Consider the following 22,513-nt stretch of genomic DNA (forward strand, 5'->3'; position numbering starts at 1 on the left):
CCCTTTTGATCCTCCTGACAGTTGCTTACTTAAGTGGCCACAATGCTGCCCTTGTCTTCTTTTGGACTTTTATGTAATTTTATTTGATTCCTTCCTTAAAATGTCCATCCTTAGCTCTAGATTTCAAGGCTCTTATTTTTTTTCCACTGGAAACTTTGGATTGCTTTTATATCTTTTTTTTTTTTTAAATATGCCATTTAGGGGGCTGGAGAGATGGCTCAGTGGTTAAGAGCATTGCTTGCTCTTCCAAAGATCCTGAGTTCAATTCCCAGCAACCACATGGTGGCTCACAACCATCTGTAATGAAGTCTGGTGCCCTCTTCTGGCCTGAAGGCATACATGTAGACAGACTATTGTATACATAGTAAATAAATAAATATTTTTTTAAAAAAATATGCCATTTAAAATTCTTGTAAAGATTTTAGGTTCTCAAGGAGCTTTGTTATAGGGTTAGACCTTGCTCATTTACAGCATTAGAGTGAATTTGATGGTCCATGTGAATAGAAATACCATAATCCAAACTCTAACCATTTTTCTAGGTGGTTTGGCTTGTCAGTGAGACATTTAACTACAGTGCAATTGACCGTGCAAAATCAAGAGGCAAAAAGTATGCCTTAGAGATAGTGCCAAAAGTAGGTAGAAAGTTTCATCGAATAGGACTTCCTCCTAAGGTAAGTTACTCTAATAAGCTTTGCTTTCAGGGCAATTGGACATTTATTTCCTAAACACCCGGGGATGAAGCGTGTAGCTAGACATTGGGCAACCTGCTGTAGACTGGAAATAATCTTTAAAAAAGAGAATACCTTTTCCTCTTGAGCTCATAGTAACAAGCAGTTTCAATGCAGTTTGATAAAGCTGGTCCACGGAGCTCTGAGGGGGTAGGAAAAGGATGCCTAGAATAGAGTTCTTTTCAGTGGTGAGCATGTGCCTGGCATGCATATGCAATGTTTTGGATCTAGTCCTTTCTGAGGTGGGGTGGGGTGGAACTTACTGAATTAGGAGGAGTCAAGATGTGGTTTGAAAGGCTTTGTAAAATTACTGTGAAAAGCACAGGACTGGAGTTAGAGTTGGGCTCCACTTCCAGCCTTTCTGAAAACAATCCAAGTTTTCATAAAGCTGCGATTGCCTTTTAAGTTGCAAGGATAAACTGAAGAAATTCTCATCACTTGGCACATAGTGAAGACTTAGTAAATGGTAGTTCTGCATGTGTTCACTACTATACAGATTTAATATTTATTAAAACCTAAGGACCTTTTGCCAGCTAGCTAAGCAAAAAAAGTACAGAGAACTAATGGAAGAGGCATTCTAGAAAATTCTACATTACTTATTTTTTTAAATATATTTGACTTACAATTTTATTGTTGCTATGTAAGTATCTAAAGAATTTGAGTAGAAACTCACAATTAACTTATTTTTCTATTTAATTACATTCCCGATAGTCAGTTTTGAACATTTTTGCTATTTTCTTGGATGTGCTAAAATAGATATGACTAAACAAGACTGCTCAAAAGAAACCTTTAGGAAGTTGTTAAAGTTTCTAACAAGCATGTTAAGCCAAGGAACAGACTTTTTTATGGTGATTTGTTTGCTTGCATTTGTGAGGCAGAATAGGTTGCTCATTACCTGTATGTCATCTACTGATGAAATTTGTATTCTGACATCAACTTCTTTAGTATTAACTAGTAATTTTAATAATAAAATTGCATTTTTAATTGGGCATATCTTCAAGGAAAAGACTCTTTAAAAAGTCATTAGAAAGGCTACAATCAGTTGATTAAATCTTTAAAATTTATATGATCTCTGATCTGCCTAAAGAATCCATTGTACTTTAAATTTTATTTTTTGTACTTGATGTTATGGAAAAAATACAAAAAATGCTACCTGGGTGATACAATTGCACTGACATAAAATAACCAAGACAGTGTACAGTGTGGCCTCTCAGTTAAAGTCACTTTGATACCTAGTTTTAGGAAGTAGCCTTCTTCAGGTGTCACCTTCAGGCATATATTTATTCTTTTTTTTTAATTTCCTAAACTAACTCCCTAAAGGTCTTGGGTTGAGCCTGTTACTGTGTGTTCCTGTGATTCCTTAAGCTGTTAAGTGATCTTAATAAGTATGGCTTATCTGGATTAGTATTAAATTCTGTTTTTCTTATGTGCTGTGTAGCATTCTGTGACTGTACTGCTGAGAAATTTGAAAAATAATGCCTTTGTGCTTGTACTTTCCTTTTCTAACTATAGTTCTTGAAATTATAGATTGGTTCCTTTCAGCTGTTTGTGGAAGATTACAAGGAGGCTGAATATTGGCTTAGGAAGTTTGAAGCTGAGCCTCTGCCTGAAAACATTAGAAAGCAATTTCAGTCACAGTTTGAAAGATTAGTGATTTTGGATTACATCATCAGAAATACAGGTATTAACGTTCTCTCATTTGTTCAGTCTCGTTAGTTGTAAACCAGATTCTCGTTACTGAAGTCAAAGCCATAAATGTTGCTTCAAGAGTCCCAAGGCTGAGTCCTCTGCAGTGTTGGGAACAGAGAAAGCTCTGACCTCCTGGGCATGTAGTCCTGTGTTGAGGGCCTGACTCATACAGGGCCACAGAGAACACTTCCTGTCCCCTCAGGTGGAGTTGCCTAAAAGCAGGACAAAGCCAGAGACTAGAATTGCTGTCCATGGATATGAAGAGATTCTTCTTTTAATATTGCATTATGTTGTTTGTGAAACAGTAAGCTTTTTGTTTGTGCTGTACTGGGAGGGAACAATGGTGTAGACGGGACAAAACTGCGGTTCCCTGGGCTCTCAGGTCAGTATTTCATGAGAACTTATCCAACATACATCTTCTCAGCTACCAACCTCCATAGAAATTACAAGTTGGGGCCAGGCCTGTGCTGCACCAGGCCTCATGGTGATGCTTATGCCTTCTACAGCTTGGGAACTGCTACTTGCAAGTTTGTTTTTCATTACTTATATTAGCTTCTGAAAAGCATCATATAATTTTCTCAATTTGACTTTCTTAATTAAATGGTCTTAGGTTAATATTAAAGCCGGCCCAGAGTAGTCAGATGTTTACACTGGGTGAGGCTACTTTGAATGTGTGTAGCAGCCAGCGTAAATATGCTTTCTTCCTCAAGCAAAAAGACATTCTCTTTGGTTTTAATTAACCTTGATCTAGCCATTGCCCTGACTTGTACAGGGTGCTTCTGAGGGTCAAATCAGTTCATATAGGTGAAGCACTTAGAACAGTAATCTGGCACAGGGGAAAGTTTAGTAAATGTCAGGTTATATTGACCAGGTTGTTAGAATTGTTGTAAATCAGAACTTTCTGTTGTCTAGTTAGGGTTTTTATTGCTGCGACGAGTCACCATGACTAAAAAGCAAGCTGGGGAGGAAAGGGCTTATTTGCCTTACGTTTCCATATTACTGTTCATCACTAAAGGAACTGAGGATAGGAACTCAAGCAGGGCAGGAACCTGGAGTCAGGAGCTGACGCAGAGGCTCTGCTGACTTACTCCCCATGGCTTGCTCAGTCGGCTTTCTTATAGAACCCAGGACCACCAGCTCCGGGGTAGCCTCACCCACAGTGGATTGGGCCCTCCCCATCAATCACTAAATTAAGAAAATGCCCTAAAGTTAGATCTTTTGGAGGCATTTTTCTCAATTGAGAGTCCTTCCTTCCTTTCAGATGACTCTAGTTTGTGTGTCAACTTGACATAAGACTAGCCAGCACATCTGTGATGAATCTGTGCTACAGAAAACCAACAAAAACCTCAAAAGACTGCGGGCTTAGATGTTTTCATTAGTATGAAGCCACAATATCTGTAAATATCAACTAACAGACTTTTGTTTCTTTTGAAAGACAGAGGAAATGATAATTGGCTAATCAAATATGAAAAGTCAAAGAAAAGTAAAAGTAAGGTAAGGAAAACTTAGTGAGTAAAAAGTATATATTCAGTTTATATAACATTTCTTGAAATTGTTCTTCACCTTGATTCTGAGGCATGATATTTCATTGGAGCTTCCCTAGTAAGCTAGGCTGGCTGGCTGTTGAGTTCTCTGCCTCCTTAGCACTAGCTTTACAGGTGTGACTGTCATACCTGACTTTTCATGTGGGTCCTGGGTGTGAAACTCAGGGTCTCAGGCTTGTGCTGCAAGCATTTTACCAACAGAGCCATATCCCCAGCTCTGCACTATACTTCTAGAGCAGAACCCTTTCATGCCCTCATTCCTTCCCTTCCTGAGTCTGTTTGTATTGGAGACCAAGTCTGACATCCACTCAGGATTTGTAAAGCTTTTGACATTTGTAGAAATACCGTCTGTACCTTCTGATATCTAGGGACATGTTTTTATCTACTAATTCTGTTTCTTCTGAGTATTTTGATTCAGTGTTAGGTAATACAACATTACATAATAAAATGCTAGTGAATCATTTCCTTTGAACTTTTTAAAAAGTACTTAAACTGGGTTAAGCTTACAAAGTAGACTATATAGATGCACCACAGTATCAGAACTAGATAGTTCAGCTTAATTGCTATTAACCTTGGGTATCTGTCTCAATTTTTAAATTTTTTTTTATTATTTATTTATTCATGGAGTCAGGGATTCTCAGTAGCTATGGAGCCAGTCCTGGAACTTGCTATGTAGACCAGGCTGGCCTCGAACTCACAGAAATCTGCCTGCCTCTTCCTCCCAAATGCTGGGATTAAGGACGCACACCACCACTGCCTAGCTTCAGTTACTTTTCTTTTACTATGAAGAGACACCATGACCAAAGCACCTTATAGAAAGAAAGTTTATTGGGGGCTTCCTGAGGATTAGAGTTCATGACCATCACGGCAGGGAGCATGACAGCAGGCAGGCATTGTGCTGGAGCAGTAGCATCCTGGTCCACAAGCACAAGGCAGAAAGAGCTAACTGGGATTAGCATGGATTTTTGAAACCTCAAAGCCCACCTCCTCCAAGGCTTTACCTTCTAATTCTTCCCAAACAGTTCCACCAACTGGGGACCAAGTATTCAAACATATGAGTCTATGGGGGCCGTTCTCATTCAAACCTTCACAAGTTCAAATTTTAGATACACTTTTAGGATAGGTTTTTAAGCTTAAAAAATGTATGTTGTAGAATGTTTAAATAACTTCTTCAATATTTAATCTCTGTGTTCTCAAGTTATCACTTAAGTTATTGCATCACTTTGAAATGTTTATACTTTAAGCATTTATCCAGGAAATTTGAAAATTTTTGTGTTCACAGTACTTAGCAGTATCATAAAGTAACACATGTGCATCTTAAAGGTCTGCTAAGCAACAGAAGCTATGATGGGGGCTGGAGATGGCTCAGTGGTTAAGATCACAGCTGCTTTTCCAGAGAATGTGGGTTCAATTCTAGCACCCACATTGTAGCTCACAACCCACTCTGTAGCTCCTGTTCCAGGAGATCTGCCGCCCTCTTCTGGTCTCTGTGCACCAGACGTGTGTGTGCAGGCAAATACCCATGTACATAAAGTCAAATAGTGCTGTTAAGAAAGCGACAGTAGACAAATATAAAAATTTTAAGCAATGGGTTGATTAGCTTCTTTCTCTAAATTTAGTATTTTCAAACTGTCTTCTGAAAGGAAAAAAAATAATTTACTAAGTAAATCTGTAATTCCAACTTTAAAATATAGCAGTAATGAAATGTTTACTGTTTATATTGTCTCTTCCTTTCTTGTGTTTTTTTTTATGAAAACCTAATTCTAGTTTTATAAATTTTCAAGAGAGCATGCACTTAAGCCTCAATAATAATTGTGAGTAATTGATTCTTTGAAAATATTTTTGTAGAATCTATTATCTGCCATTTTTCTCCCGTTTAGGACTCAAACTGGATTGATGATAAAGAATTGCTTATTAAAATAGCTGCAATTGATAATGGGCTAGCATTTCCCTTTAAACATCCTGATGAATGGAGAGCATGTAAGTATTAGAGTTCTCCCAGATGGAAAGAGTGCAAAACTGACAGATGGAAATAGCAGAGGAAATGTGATGAAGTCTGATCACATGTTAGGGCTCAGTTCTAGCCCCTGGGGCTTTGAAGGTCTTGCTACTTATTGTTTGTATACATTCGAATGACCTTGTTTGGCTTTAGTTTTGGAAATGGGTTTGATAACTTGTGATGTCTAAGGTGTTAATATAAGAATGATCTAACAGATCTTAGTAGAGTTGTGTGTTGATGTTTTGGGCTCCATTCCTTTAGCAAAATTCAGACCTCCATGTCACGTCGTGGTGTTTTAGTTGCCCTTCCTGCTGTGGATAATTAGTTTTGATACATTTGAAGCCAGTTTGGGACATTTTGGTTGTATTTAAAATTGTCCATATCTTGAACAACTACTACTACTACTACTACTACTACTACTACTACTACTACTACTACTACTACTACTACTTCTTCTTCTTCTTCTTCTTCTTCTTCTTCTTCTTCTTCTTCTTCCTCCTTCTCCTCCTCCTCCTCCTCCTCCCTCCTCCCTCCTCCCTCCTCCCTCCTCCCTCCTCCCTCCTCCTGAGCCAGAGTTTCTTTGTGTAGCCTTCACTGCCTTGGAACTCACTCTGTAGTTCCGTAGACATTTAGAAATATTTTAATCTCAAGATTCTATATTAAAACAATTTCCAGCTGGGCAGTAGTAGCATACACCTTTAGTCCCATCACTTGGGAGGCAGAGGCAGGCAGATCTCTGAGTTCAAGGCCAGCCACGGCTACACAGAAAAACTCTGTCTTGAAAACAAAACAAAAATTCTAAATAAGTAGATTTTTGGCATTTGTTTATTAGTACTGTTTTCCAGTGTACTACGCTATGATGTATAAATATGGCCTATATGAATTATCTTCTCACTTTTAATTTCTTTTTTATTATAAGCATGATCCATTTAAAGGGCTATATTTGAAAGAATATGTTTGGGTACAATGTTTCATTTATTTTTTCATTAAAACTTGTTAGTTATTAGTCCTAGAATGCCCTCCACTTGGCTTTAACTACTTAATCTGTTAACTTTTGACAGGTCATAACTGATTTCTTTTTTTTTTTTAAACATTTATTTATTTATTATGTATACAATATTCTGTCTGTGTATATGTCTGCAGGCCAGAAGAGGGCACCAGACCTCATTACAGATGGTTGTGAGCCACCATGTGGTTGCTGGGAATTGAACTCAGGACCTTTGGGAAAAAAAGTAGGCAGTGCTCTTAACCACTGAGCCATCTCTCCAGCCCCCATAACTGATTTCTTAAAAATGAGTTTCTTCTTCCATCTTGTGACTTTGTGTTTCATATGCAAAGGGCCCAGGGTTTAATATTCCTGGGTTCATTTGTGTGAGATGTAATACACTTTATTGTTCTGTTTTTTTGTTTTTATTTTTTTTTTCTGTTGTAGTGTTGCTACACTGCTTTTCATTTTGTTAGCATTTACTTGGTATTTATTCTATACTTTTTTTAACTTCTACCATTTTGTTTTAGTTATATGACATAACGCAACAGATGGTGTCTTTTAACCCAGTCTGAGTCTTTCAGTGGGTAGCTTAAAGTGTCAATAAATTTGGATTTCTCTTACTTTATTTTTAAATTTACCGTAAATTCTAATTTGCTTCTTTTTTTCTTTTCCTGTGTTTTGTGAAACTGGTTTGAAATGCCTTGGTTGCATTTTATTTTTCCCACTAACCATTTGAAACCTATATGCAAATTACTTTTTTAAAGTAGTAGGTTTGTAAACTTCCTATAAAACATCCGGGAAGTTTTGCCAAATGTGTGGTTGGGGATCAAGGGTCTGGAGCTTGCAGAAGAATTGGTGTTAAGGGTGTGGGGATGTTTTAACTGTTGTCTTTATAGTGGAAGCTCTGGCTTTATTTACTGTCATCCAGGGAAGTCATGAAGAACAAACACCGTTGCCTAACACAATGCCAGGAAAAGAAATACTCAATAAAGTTTATTGAGTACCTAGTGAATGAAGGGAAAAGGGACAAATAGAGTCTTGGGGAACAGTAACATTAAAATAGGGAGAGAAAGCCAGCAGAGATGGGGAGTACCTTCCTTCCAAGACAGGAAAAAAAACTTTGAGAAAATGGTGTCCACAAAGCCACTATGGAAGAACTTGACAAAAGAGATGAGACATGGCTCCTCTCAGGTTAAGCACTCTGACTCCCTTGGGCTGTGAGAGTTCCTTAGGCAGGCTCAGGGGCATGGAGGTGGTGGAAGTGAATGGTGACGGTGGAAGTTGAAAGACAGGGATTAGAAGCAGAAATAGACAAAGAATAAGAGCTTTTTAAATGAAATTGTTAAGAGAATGGAGAGAAGAAACAGCTTAAAGGAATGTGGGCCATATGTGCAAAAATCACAGTTTAAGTCTCACTCTGTACTAAGCCACAGATAGAAATAAGGGATGAACCTAAGGGCAGTTGGCTTTCCTCATTGCTGTGACCAGATGCCGTACTGAAGCCATCTCAGGGGGAGGAATGTATTCTGGCTCATGGTTAAGGGGATTCAGTCCATCCCTAAATGGATGGTGGAGGAAACATTAAAAGCATGAGGCCAGCCAGTCCCTGTGAGGCGGTCCTCCTGTAATCACAGCACTCTTGGGCAGAAGCAGGCAGATCTCTGAGCTCAAGGCTAACGTGGTCTAAATGACTGTTCCAGGCTAGATAGGGCTATACAGTTAGAAGCTTGGGGGGGGGGGGCAGATGCTTTGCATTTTAACCCGTCAAAAAGCTGCAGACTATAATTCCCTAGCCCCAGTCCTGTAGCCCTACTTCAGCTTCATAAGCCCCATGTCTAGAAGGTTTCACGGCTTCCCAGACATCACCAGCACATGCCAGGTGTTCAGACAGGACTCTGTGAGGGGCATTTCACATTCCCTGGACAAGCAGAGATATCCACTTGGTGATTCTGAAATCTACCCTGCCTCTTCCCTTTCCAGAAGATTCCACTGGTCTACGAGTCTATTGCTAAACTGCTTCCCAGTCTCAGACTCATGAATGCTTTTTTTATCCTTTAAAGCCGTTTATTTACCTCCCAATTATTTAAAGTTTTAGAGCTTCCTCTAACTACAAGTTCCTCAATTCCTGGTCATTTTCAGCTGAGCAGGCAGGAGCTGTGATCCATGGGACTTGATCTGGGTGTGTGAATGATGACAGGTTCCCACCAGTTTCATAGCCCCAAATGTGATGTGTTCTGATACAGGATTTTGAGATAGGGCTGTTTGAATAAAACTCATTATCAAGTCCCATCTCTTTACTGTGTGAAGCCCAGAAATGGAACACCTTCAGACAAGACCATCCTGTGCCTTGTCATTCTGACTAGCCAGCTGAGTCTGGAATCTGAACAGCTTGTGTTGTAAAGGATGGTTGTAGTTTAAGAATTTCAGTTTTCTTTATTTGAGAGAGGCTGGGAATTGTAGGAAAGACTGGGATAAATGTGAGTCTGAACAAGCTGTTACTCATTACTCATTAACATCTATTTTCCACTAGACCCGTTTCACTGGGCTTGGCTTCCTCAAGCTAAAGTTCCTTTTTCTGAAGAAATCCGAAACTTGATTCTACCCTATATCTCTGACATGAACTTTGTACAAGATTTGTGTGAAGATCTTTATGAACTCTTCAAGGTAAAGGTTTAATTTGGAGGGTGTTCTGACTTCCTGAACATACAATTATTGTTTTCCACATTGAATTTTACTTTTCACTTTTATTTCTGTGGTGCTAAGGACTAAACTGAGGCTTTTAAGCATGCTGACAACCATTTGACCACTGAGCTCTATCATCAGACTGTATTGTTTCGAATGAATGTTAAGACTGTAGGTCTGCTGCTCTAAGAAGCAACCACAGGCTGGGCCACTCATGCAGTGCCCACTCCTTCCTTACAGTTCTAGGGGCTGGAAGCCTGAGGTCAGGCGGGGGGCATGGTCAGCTTCTGGGCGCCTTTCTTCCAACATGACTTCTCATTCATTGCATTCTCACAAGTTTAAAAGCAAGCTAGCTCTGGAACTGCTGCTTTTAAGGGAACTAGCCGCTTTCCTAGGAGGTCCACCTTCATGACTTGGTTACCACTCAGAGACCTCATGTCCAAATGCCATAATAGCAGAGATGAGATTTCATCACACTGGGCACACATAAGCCTTTTGTTCATAATAAACACCATGCTTTCTTATTCATATTTAAGTTTAAACTTATAACATCCCTACAGCGCTATTTTTATCATTTAACTCTTGGTGAAATTAATGTTGAGAAAAGTCAAGTTCATTGCCCAGATTTGGAATATAAACATATACCAGTGTTTAAAAAGTATTTATTTAGACCAGGCAGTGTGGTGCACGCCTTTAATCCCAACACTTTGAGAGGCAGATGCAGAAGGATCTCTGTGAGTTCAAGGCCAGCGTGGTCTACAGGGCAAGTGCCAGGACAGACTTCAAAGCTACATAGAGAAACCCTGTCTCAAAAAAACAAAAAACAAAAAAAATTATTTTGTCAGTGTGTGGGTGTTTTGTCTGCATACAAGTCTTGTGTACCTTGTGTGTGGTGCCTATGGAGACCAGAGGAGGGCAGAAGAGGGTGTCAGATCCCCTGGGATAGTTAGTGCTAGGAATCAAACTGCAGGCACACCCAGTACTCAGTACTCTTAATCACTGAGTCATTTCTCCAGCCCTAGCATTATTTTCATTGCGTGCTAATAACTTACTCATGGCTACAGAAGTACAGGTGTATGCTTAGTTCTTAAAGGAAAAAATTAAGCAAATATTTATCCATATACTACTTTTTAAAATATTTAGTTTTGATTGTCAAAGAAAATGCAATTTTTAAAAATACGCTGTATTCAGCCTCATTTGCAGATACTACTTCTTGTGTTGCTTACAGCACAACCTAACATAACAGAGAGGAATTAGCAATTCTGTTTTTATAATTCATACATTTGTAAAATTATGTTTACTATTCACTAGTAAATCAAGAATTTTTTCAAGCTGGATTTTTACAAAATTACTTATTAAATTGTAATGTATGTTTTATGACTTGTTAGGATTTAATTAATTATTATAAAAAGCATAAACCCATTTGTTCATATTAAATCCTTTCTGGAGCAAGTTGGGGTATAAGCACAAAACTTCTCTTGTTCTAAGGCTTTCCAAAAGTACATCAGATTAAAACACTCTTTTCTTACTCGGTGATGGTAGCAAATGCCCTTAATCCCAGCACTTGGGAGGCAGAGGTAGGCAGATCTCTTTGAATTTGAGGCCAGTCTGGTCTACAGAGTGAGTTCCAGGGCAGCTGGGGCTACATACAGAGAAACTCAAACTCAGTCTCAAAAAACAAAAACAAAAATTTACTCTTTTCTCATTTGTTTTCAATTGGAAAACTTTTTTATGGCCTTTTTTTTTTCTACATAGAAGAGTTTGTTTAGTAGTTGGTATTTGTTTCAAAGCTGTTGGTGTTTAAAACTGTATTAACCTTCTCCATCTTCCTCCCCTTTCTGCAACAGACTGACAAAGGATTTGACAGAGCTGCTTTTGAAAGTCAGATGTCTGTGATGAGAGGCCAGGTAGGTCACTATTTATTAAGAATGTCTGGGTTACCAACTTTCCCCCACTGTGACACCGAAGTGTAGCTCCTAATGCTCCCTGTAGTGCTGAGCCTAGATAGCTCAGATGATACTTGATGTTGGTTTAAGTAGTAGTTCACCTCTCTCTCCCTATAAATTAGCTATTTCCCGCTTGTGGGCTGTTTGTTTAACCAGTTGTTTGCTCAGCGTAAATGCTTGCCTCCTGCACCTTTAAAGCATTCCATGTGGAATCGGGTTGCCCAATGCGTGTAGGCAAACATTCTCCCACTGAACCACATCCTTAGCCCCATTTGTCCCCATTTTGATGACTATTTTCTGAGTGTCCTACCTTTTTCTTCCTCAGAACACTTGCACAAACATTTCCATATCAGATTCTTCTGCCAGGAGGTAATTTTCCACCTGGAACATACTTGGCTTTTCTAGAGCAGTTACATCAGCAAGGTTGGGTGCTGACTGTGAGAGGACCACGAGATTTCAGCTCAGTCTTACTCTCCACTAAGCACTTGGGCCTGAGATAAAGGCCCTAGGTCTGTGGGCGTGGACCTGAAGGTCCTCTTCACTCACAAGCACCACCATCTGGTTCAGCTGTCTTCCAAAAGGAAGATTTGAGATGAAAATTGCCTTTAGTGACTCCAAACTGATGTCCTCTTCCTAAGAGCATATATTTAATACAATACGGCCGTTTGCTACTGTGTTGTATCAAAGATGAGTCTGGTTTTTGCACTGACTATTGAATTATACACAGTAGTGTAATGGTAAATATTATGAAATCAGACCTAACTGGTGAGATAAAGTGCTGAGACCCTCAAAAGCTAGTGTGAATTCCACCTGGAAAGGATTACAGAAGTAGTGAGTTTAGGCAGACATTTGAAGCAGTCTTTAAGTTCTCCATCAGTGGAACATATAAAGCCTCTGATTTCACTGCTGCTGGACATGTGCAATAGTTTCCCAGTTGGTCAGAACTGATTAAATTCTTGTCTCAGGCATCCATGTATGGTTAATAAATACATATATACGGTACATACTTATATTGATGGGAGTCTCTCGTCTTTCCTCAGATCTTAAATCTCACTCAGGCACTGAGAGAAGGCAAGAGTCCGGTGCAGCTGGTGCAGATGCCATGCGTGATCGTGGAGTGCAGTAAGACTGGCAGCCAGGGACGGGTTGTCCACCTAGGCAGTTCCTTCACCCAGACGGTGCACTGCAGGAAGCCGTTCTTTTCATCATGGTAGCAGATGTAAGGGGAACAGTTGTGTGGTATTACTGTGCTGATAAAATATTACACTGATGTAAATCTGCTGCTGAGAGCACTAGTTGCCAAAACCTCAAATAAGTCAAGTCTTTAATATACAAAATAGTACTATATTTTGAATGTAATCAAAAGTTTACGATTTTTTGTCCAAATATTAAATTTCTATTTCAGGGAAGAAGTGATATATCTCCTATATTGTATTTTTATAGAAAAAAATGTATTTTATGTTTTTATTACTTTAAAAAGTAATTTTGTGGTTTACACTTGCTAGCATGACTATAATTGGTTCATAGAATTCCAGTTAGAAGAGAAAGATAATACTGTAACATACTATATACTTTTTAAGTATGAGAAGACTCTTCTTCCATTCATTCCAAAAGGTCTTTGAGGGTGGCCAAGCCGGAAACTGCTCTTGTAGACTCTTAACAGAGCAGACAGTAGGGAAACAGTAAGAATGAGCTTCATTTGAAAGTGCTGTTTTAAAACTGGAGTACGTGCCCAAAGGTGGCCATTCCTGGGGCCTGACAGACAGGCGACCGTATTATTCTTGTACTTTGGTATGTTTGCTAGTGAACTATTCTGTCGTACTGAGGGAGAAAAATCTAAGGTAATCTCCCCTCCTTTTTAAAAAAGGAGATAACTGAGAGTTAAATGAAATAATGTGAAATTAAGGTAGATCTCCAATATTTTAAAATTACAACATTGCCTTAAAAAATTCCCTTTTTTTTTCTCATATGGGATCAAATAATTGAAAAGTAGTACTTCAAAATACTATCTTAATTAGTTTAGTACTTCAGTTAGTGTTGAACATCCCTGCAAAGTAAACCATACCCTGAAGTGTATACTGAATTTCAGTTGGGGGCCAGGGTCAGAAAGCTGGGAAACAGTAGACCCCTCTGAATTGGAAGGGAACGTAACTCCGACCATCCACACTGATTTAAACCTTTGTTCTTCATTGCATCTTGAGCATCTGTGTGCTCTTTGGAATTTGTAGAGCTGTTAAGTCACCAAGGCATGTACATGGAAATGAGCCCAAAGGAAAAGGTGACTGCAGAAAAGAAAGCTTAGGTGTCTTGCTTCAGGCTCAAAACCTTTCATTTGTAAATTGGTTGTCTTAGGATTTTTAAGGAGCTATTCTTGTATGAAAAGTGTATACAGGTGGTTAAATTAGCAAACCCAGCGTCTCCTCTTCGCGTCTTTAGTCTTGGCAATGTGATGAGTGAGCACACCACTGCCCGTGGTCAGTTGGAAGCCTGTGTCCTCCTACCTCTTCCGACCTTCCCTTAGCTCAGGTTTGAGGTAATGGAAACTTGAGTGGAATATCAAATTAGGGCACCACCTGTTAGTCATTAAATGTGCCTTTCTAAGATGTCTTGTGCAAGAGATGGCATAGTTGCCTGTGCTGTGGTATGGCTTTCACAAAATGATTTTTCAGTATTTTGAGAATTGCTATATTAATTTTTATAACAAAGAACTTAGTAAATTGCTACTGTTTTATAGTCTAAAATTAATAGTTCAACAATATTTTTAAATGTCTGACCATGTTAGAAGTGTCGATATTTAAAGATTACAAGTGAAAGTACTTAGCCTGTGTTTTGTAAACATTCATGACCTTAATTGTTATTTAAGTGTGGAATTTTTTTAAATGAGTATATTTATATTGTCAAATATGATAAGCAAAAGGAATAAAAATCATTGTCTTGAGACTACCTTGCTTCTGTGTATTATATTTCTAGAACACTTATAGTTATGCTTGTAAAGTGTGGCATACGTATTAGTACCTTTGTGTTGCTCTGGTCAGACACCTGACAGGAAGTTACTAAGGGTGAAAAGGCTTGTTTTGACGTACTGTTCCAGGGTACTCAGTCCATCATTGTGGGGAAGCATGGAAGCAAGTAAGGCACCTGGTCACACTGTACCCACAGTAAGGAGGCAGAAACTGGACAAGAAGGGGACTGAGTTAAAAAACCTCAAGGCCTATCCAAGTGACCATCCTCAAGACCCACCCCCAGTTGGAGATAAAGCAGTGAAACACATGAGCCTGTGGGGGAACACTGCCATTAAATTACTGTAGGCAGAGACTGCCCAGACCCAAAATAATCACACAAAAACTAGACTAATTGCAGCTCTGGTTGGCCAATGACTTTATTAGTACCTTGGTGTTACAGACACCTGGCAGGAAGTTACTAAGGGTGAAAAGGCTTGTTTCGACATATTTCTAGCTAGCTCTTACATCTTAAATAACCCATTTCTATTATTTTATATTTTATATTTACCATGAGGCTCATGGTTTACCAGTAAGGTTCCCGGGCATCTGCTTCCTTCAGTGGCTACACGGCGTCTTCCTGACTTCGCCTACTTTCTCCTCTAACTCTGCTTGTATTTCCCACCTTTTTGAATTCTGTATGCCCTTCCAGTAGACCAAAGCAGCTTTATTCATTAACCGGTGGTTTACGGCATACAGAGGGGAATCCCACCTCAATTACAACAGTACACTTTGTTTCTTACTTTGGATCTTCTTGTGTGATTCTGACGGTGGAACCCAGGGCCTTGCACAGGCTGGATTGGACCCCTGAACTACATACTGCAAAGCATTACTTTTCACACTAGGTATAGGGTTTAACCCTTTGTGCCAAAAGGTAGAAGTAGTGGTGTGTGTAATTGGAACTTTTAAATTTGAGCCAGGTGGTGGTGGTGCAGGCCTTTAATCCCAGCACTCGGGAGGCAGAGGTAGGCGGATCTCTGTGAGTTCAAGGCCAGCCTGGTCTATAGAGTTCCAGGACAGGCTCCAAAGCTACAGAGAAATGAGGTCTTGATAAAAACAAACAAACAAACATATTTTTAGACTTGTTCATGAAAATGATATGATTGTCCTTAAGTCAGTACTGTGCTAGTGAGGAAAACAAAGACCAGCCTGGTCTACAGAGTGAGTTCCAGGACATCCAGGGCTATTAAACTGTTGAGCAGAGAAACCCTGTCTCAAAAAACAACAAAACAAAAAAGAAAAATTCAAATAACGCTATTTGTCAGTAGCATCCAAACACATCAGATCTTAGGAATAACCCGAACTGAAGACACACTGGATTTCCACAACAGGCTGTGAGAGTGCTAAAAATAGGGATTTAGGGGATGATTATAGCTCAGTGCTGGAGCTTTACCTTACATGACCAAGGCTCTAGATTCAAGTCCTACCATCACACAAAATACATGAACAGAGAGCTTATACTGGGAATATTAAAGGCTTCTCAAATTTATCGATTAAACACAAAATACTGAGAAATTCTGGTTAACATTGAAAAGATAGTTATGGAGTGCATATGAAAATGTTTTGGCCAAAATACCCAGAAGATGGTTGGAAGAAATATTTTATTTACTGGGTCTCAAAACTTTGAAAGCTGTTGCCAGGCAGTGTGGTACTGATAGAGACACTGGCTGGTGTTTCCAATAGAGAATTCAGAAGGAAACCCTAGCCACGTGGTAAGCTGATTTTTAACAAAGATACCAAGGTAATTCAGAGGGAAAGAGTCTTCTCAACAAAGGATACATCTGGTAGTAACCAGATAACAGGCAGGTGCACACATCAGTCAATACCCAGATGCTTTTAGCCATATGGATAGACCCAGGAGAGTTTGTAAACGCACAGAGGAAAATTTCTGTAATCCCAGCCTTGCGAGCCAAAGGCAGAAGGATCCTCAGCTCATGGTAGCCATCCTGGGCTTTGTACTGGGACCTCCTCACCACCTATAAAAGAGAACTGAAAGTTCTAGAAGCAAATAGGGGGATCTTGTTGGCCATCTTATTTAGGGTTTCTGTTGCAGTGATAAGACCAAACACAGCTTAGGGAGAAAAGGGTTTATCTCGTCTTCCACATCACAGGCCATCACTGAAGAGGTCAGAGCAGGAATGCATCTTGTGCATAAGATTTTGGTTATTGCATAAAAGGAAGTGTGTGTACAAGCAGATCCTTAAAGGAGGTAGATTTCTGGAGTAGGGTGACAAAACAGAGCGAAGCTGTTGTCAACGTGTTCTCTTTCCCAGCAATGGGAGTTAACCCGGAAAGAAAAGGCCCCTGTGGTCACTGGGAAGAGATGATGGGACGTCTCTGGTTCAGGTTTCTCATGCCTGGGTCTGGCAGTTGTGTTGTCTGTGGCCTCTCAGAGTCCTCTTGCTGGTCTTTTAGATCTGAACACCAAGAGCACGTGATTTCAAAAGCACGAAAGTAGTAGCTAATCCCTGTAAGTGAAGAAATACTTCTTTTTCCTTTGACTTCTGCAGCAGAAGTCTCACCTGAAGGCTTCTGAAGCTCCGGACGGTAGCGACAGTAGCCAGTATCCGGGCAAAAGACAGGCAGCCTCCCCTGCCTCAGAGGTGAGAGGGTTATGTAAACACCCAGGGAACAAGGCCTAGGAAACCGGTCTAACCAGATGGTGGGTGCCTCTTGCCACTGGGGGTGAATAACACTGCCTTTCATCTTCCTGTGGTTTGGGGAACGTTCTGTAGTACTTGGAAACGGAGAAGTGTTTTGAAACCGCATGCTGTTTCAGGCCAGAGTGGCAACTGCCTAGCTTGGTTGCTGAACAATTCAGCATCTGGCCGCCCTTGCTCTCTGCTCCCTTCGAGGAGATGGGAGTGCATACTGCCCCAGATGGCTAACTTAAAGTGCCATTATCTTCCTGGGACAGTCTCTGCTTCACTTGTCTGCACAGCAGGTATAATGACCCTGATGTCAAATCTCAAAAGCCCACAGTGCAGGCTGAGTTGTCAGCATTGGCGCAGGAATTTGGTGTTAGCTCTGGAGGCCTGCCAAGGAGAAGGCCTCTGACTGAGCCATGAAGCTAAAAAGACCACGGTGGAGCTATGCACAGTGGTGCCAGGGACTTGGGGTTTGCAATACACGTGTCGGCATGTGGATTGTAAATGTACACGCTTGTGAGAAAACACACTTTTCCGTTATCTACCCTGAGTGCTGCCTGGTGTCGCTCTGCTATGCTCTAGTTTCCCAGGCTGCCCAGAAAACTGTCCATTCTCCTATAGATCCCTCCTTCCCTGCTCTGTCCTGGCTGGCTGATCATCATGGCAGTGTTGAAAGCCTCGATACTTCTCAGTTTCTGTTGCTTTCTGCCAGTAGCAGACACAGCAGAAGAAAGATGTGAGGGCCAATCTTTACCCTCCAGTCTCAGCAGACCACTTTGGAGAGCATCCATATTTTAACAATGCTCATTTGTGTGCCTGAGTATCACCATTACAAAATCTTTTTTACCCAAAGCTTCTGCCCTGTTTGCTTGTCATAGTTTCCTGAGCCCTCTGGAAGACCTTGTAGGTTTATCCTTGCCATAATTCTCTTTGGTTTTGGGGAGCCCACCAGAGAAGACCACTTAGACACAGTTGATAGTCAACTGGAAATCTTTCTTCCAGCTGGCTGGGACTACACTCAGGTATTTGGAACCCAAGTGTAGCTGGATGTTTAGATAAGGGGCTTTTAAAAGCAAAACCTCCTGTTGTCTCGAGCGACTAGCAATTGCAGGGAGGTTTTGCACGAGCAAGCAGTTTAACAGAAGCTAAGATAAGCAGTTAGCTGAAGAGGAAGGTTTTGCATAAGCAGGCAGTTTAACAGAAGCCAACATAAAGTTAGCTGGGGCATTTTGACTTCTTGTTCCTAGAATAGGGTTGAGTAATTTTTCCAAGGGGCTTTCCTTCAAGGAAGTCAAATTCTAGTCAAACCTAAAGCGATCCCAGCAAGAAAAGAAGATGGAGGAATCTCTTGCACTGTCTTGCCCTGCTGCAGTTTCCAGAAGCTGTTGTCTCCTCTTGGCTCTGTGTGATGGCTAATTTATGTTTTAAGTTTAAATTACTGTGCCTAAGATACCTATAAAAAACAAAAATGCCTCTAACTGATAAGCCCCTATTGCCTAAGGACTTCCTGGAATGCTGGGGGCTGTTCATATAACAAGCCCAGTGTTTTCGCTTCTGTAAACAAGCATGTTTTTTCACAGGATATCTCACAGGATGTGTGCTTGATCACACTTAGGTAGGAGGTATGTCAGGATGGATGCTTGCCCCTGATTGGATGAAGGTGCAAAGGACATAGCCATTTGGGTTTCCTTTCCTTTCCTTTCCTTTCCTTTCCTTTCCTTTCCTTTCCTTTCCTTTCCTTTCCTTTCCCTTCCCTTCCCTTCCCTTCCCTTCCCTTCCCTTCCCTTCCCTTCCCTTCCCTTCCCTTCCCTTCCTCCCTCCCTCTCTCCTTTTTTCCTTCCTTCCTTCCTTCCTTCCTTCCTTCCTTCCTTCCTTCCTTTCTTTTTCTTTTTTTTTTTTTTACTCCTAGACAGGATATTTCTGTGTAGCCCTGGCAGTCCTGGAACTCACTTTGTAGATCAGGCTGGACTCAAATGGAGAGATCCACCTGACTCGGGTTTTGTTTTGTTTTGGTTTGGTTTTGGTTTTTCAAGACAGGGTTTCTCTGTAGCTTTGGGGCTTGTCCTGGAACTTGCTCTGTGGACCAGGCTGGCCTTGAACTCAGAGAAATCCACCAGCCTCTGCCTCCCAAGTGCTGGGATTAAAGATGTGTGCCACCACCACCGAGCAGGTTTTGTTTTTTATAAGCCCCTGACTAATGTAATCCAGCACCATATTCTGAGACTCCTGAATATCCATGGTCCTGGCCAGTATTTAATAAAGCTTGCTTCAAATTTGGCTCAAAAATTGTGGTTGTGATCTTATTCTTGACCCAGTGGGATTAACATCTGTAGAATGGGAAGGAAGTGACACTGTCGACAATCCCAAGGTCAATCAGGCTTCTTGGTGGTTTAGTTTAACTTTACACACAATTTAGAAAACAGCGCCTCTATGAAACCTCCCTCAATACCCCACTTGAATGTGTCTTCTGATGTCATTTGATTCTTACTTTTCTCAGAAGAGCTACGTGTTATTATCCCATATACATCCACAAAAGCTCAAGACAGAATACTTGCCTAAAGTTTATATAATTTATAATTCACATGTGGGAGAACAGGATGTAGGTTGAGGTCCCTCTGACTTAACCCCACCGTTTCTCCTGCCTGAACTATACAGGTTTGGCTGAGGTGCCTAGCCCTGGGTACCTCTTTATAAAGCAATGATTTTCAAACCTCCTTGACTTCTTTGAAATGAAATCTGAAGTTACTGTAGAACAGTCCATTTGAAGCAGCACGTTTCTCTTTTCTTTCTTTTCTTCTCTTCCTCCTCCTTTTAAGCAAGGTCTTGTATCTAACCTAGGTTGGCTTTGGCTTCCATGTGTAACAGAGGATGACCCTGAACTCTTGATTCACCTACCTCTTCCTCCCAAATGCTGGAGTTACAGGCTTGTGCTGCCATGCCCATTTTGCGGGGAGCAGAAGGGGGTATTGAACCCAGAACTTTCTGTATGCTAGGCAAGCATTCTACCAACCGAGCTACATTCTCAGCATCTAAACACCCAATTTCCAATAAAATGAACAAGTGAATGGAAAGACAGCTACTTCTAATATAAGCCCAAGATTCACTTTTGTCCTCATCCTAGCAGCGAGGCCGAGGACTCTGGGCTTAGACACCTTTTGAAATGCTGAGTCTAGTTAGTTTCTGCTAATATCAGCCAGGTATTCCTTCAAGGGCCATCTGGGATAGAAAGGGTTAATTGAGAACAAACCAAGCATTAACTGTGTGCATGTTATGCTAGTGATAAATAACATGCTTTACTGATTTCATTTAACAATACAGAGTGCAAGTGTGTCTCTATAATCCACACAATACAAAAATATCCTTATCTGTCCCATCCTGACTGCTATGGTTTAGATAAACGCTGCAGTTCCCTGAGGGGCAGCAGCAGGCCATGAAGGACAGCGGTTCCCACCACCTGAGGCCTCTGTGGGTCCCCGGGAGGTGGCGGGTGAGAGACCTCAGTGGGTCTGGGGGAGCTTCAGCAGTGAGAGACAGAGATGGACAGGCACACCATGCAGAGTGAGCATTTATGGAAGGGTTATGGAAGGAAAACAAAGGGGGAGAGAAGGAGAGAGAAAGAGAGAAGAGGGGGAGAGAGAGAAGGGAGAGAGAGAAACAGAGAGGAGAGATAGAGAAACACAGAGAGAGAAATAGAGAGGGAGAGAGGAGTAGGGGGGTGGGGAGAAGAGGCCTCAGCCACCTCTTCGGAAGAGAGATTGGGCAGAGAAAGAAAGAGTACAGGCTGGAAGTGGAAGGAAGATCTGCTTGCCTTGGTGGAATGAGGGGAGTGGGTGGGGCTTGTCTCTTAAAGGGACAGGACAGACCCCTATCAGTTCCCTGACTCAAAACAGAGACTCTAAGCTTAGACTACCTCTATCTGTACATGGCCTTGAGCTCTGTAATCTCCCTGTTGCCCTCCAGTATTCTTTTCTAGGTGTTTTAGGAATTCTTCTATTGCTGTAACGATGCAATGATCAAGACACCTTACAAAAGAAAGCGTTTCATTTGGAACTTACGGTTCCCTAGGGCAATAGAGTCCGTGACTGTCTCAGCCAGAAGCATGGCAGCAGGCATGGCATTGTGCCAGAGCAGTGTGCAAATCCTCCATCTGATTCACAAGACAGACCCTGGGAATGGTGTGGGCTTTTCTTTTTGGTTTTTTTTTTTTTTTTTTTTTTTTTTTTGAGACAGGGTTCTCTACCTAGAATTCACCATGAGGACCAGGCTGGTCTCAAAGTCACAGAGATGTCTATCTGCTCCTGCCTCCTGAGTGCTGGTATTATAAACATGTGTGCCACTATGCCTAGCTTTGGTATGGGATTTTTAAAGCACAAAGCCCCACTCCCAGTGACACATCTTCTTCCGAGGCCACACCCTCTAATCCTTCCTAAATAGTCCCAGCAACTGAAGAACTATTTAAATATGTGGGCTGTGGGAGCTAGTCTCCTTCAAACCACCACAGATACCCTTAGAATCATTGGGTGAGGGCCTTTCTAACCTACCACCATATTCTCAGCTTGAGGAACAATCTGCTATTTCCTAAAGGCTAACTCACAGGAAGGCAATGAAGTTCCAGATGGGCAGGAATTTTGGAGGACACCTTCGACCACCATTTGTGCAGCTCTCTGTAGCAGATGGCTTCATCTCAAGGTTTCCACTTTACACTCTTTAAGGCGACAGTCCCTTTCATATATGTGTCCTGTTTCCTCCTGCCTTTCTCTTTTTATTTTAAATAAATCTTTTTTTATAAATATTTATTATGTATACAATATTCCATCTGTGTGTATGCCTGCAGGCCAGAAGAGGGCACCAGACCCTACTACAGATAGTTGTGAACCACCATGTGGTTGCTGGGAATCGAACTCAGGACCTTTGGAAGAGCAGACAATGCTCTTAACCTCTGAGCCATTTCTCCAGCCCCCTCCTCCTGCCTTTCTCTAGCTTTCTTGCCAGAAAGGCTTTGCAGGCAGGAAGAAGGGGCTGGGCTGCTCTTCCAGATTTGATGAAAGAGCTCTTCAAAACTTCCAGATCTGCAGGGTTGTTTGTGTTTTGCTGTGTGGGAGACCAGATCTCGTGCACATAAGGCAATCACTCTGCCCCTGACCTAGACTCAGATTCAGGGCTGTTCTGGCTTCCTGGAGACCCATTCCTTGGGACTTTTGCAGAACACATCAGACATACTAGGGTAAAGTCCAGATGCCTGTAATCCTAGTGCTTTAGAGACCGAGGCAAGAAAATGAACATAAGCCCG

General features: G+C 41.1%; 1 protein-coding gene across 1 annotated transcript in view; it reads left to right on the forward strand.

The window, feature by feature from the left end:
- Nucleotides 1-14,519, forward strand: part of Pi4k2b (phosphatidylinositol 4-kinase type 2 beta) — a 25,764-nt gene extending 11,245 nt beyond the window's left edge. The window contains exons 4-10 of the mRNA XM_050150018.1: nt 540-671; nt 2,256-2,409; nt 3,853-3,911; nt 5,842-5,941; nt 9,479-9,612; nt 11,478-11,537; nt 12,617-14,519. Coding sequence (XP_050005975.1) covers nt 540-671; nt 2,256-2,409; nt 3,853-3,911; nt 5,842-5,941; nt 9,479-9,612; nt 11,478-11,537; nt 12,617-12,790 — 813 coding nt within the window. The 3' untranslated portion in view covers nt 12,791-14,519. The remainder of the gene's footprint in view (nt 1-539; nt 672-2,255; nt 2,410-3,852; nt 3,912-5,841; nt 5,942-9,478; nt 9,613-11,477; nt 11,538-12,616) is intronic.
- Nucleotides 14,520-22,513: the final 7,994 nt, after the last annotated feature.

The sequence above is a fragment of the Alexandromys fortis genome, unplaced genomic scaffold (genome assembly GCF_014885135.2).
Source record: "Alexandromys fortis isolate MF-2015 unplaced genomic scaffold, M_Fortis_MF-2015_v1.1 scaffold_0, whole genome shotgun sequence".
Classification (NCBI taxonomy): domain Eukaryota; kingdom Metazoa; phylum Chordata; class Mammalia; order Rodentia; family Cricetidae; genus Alexandromys; species Alexandromys fortis.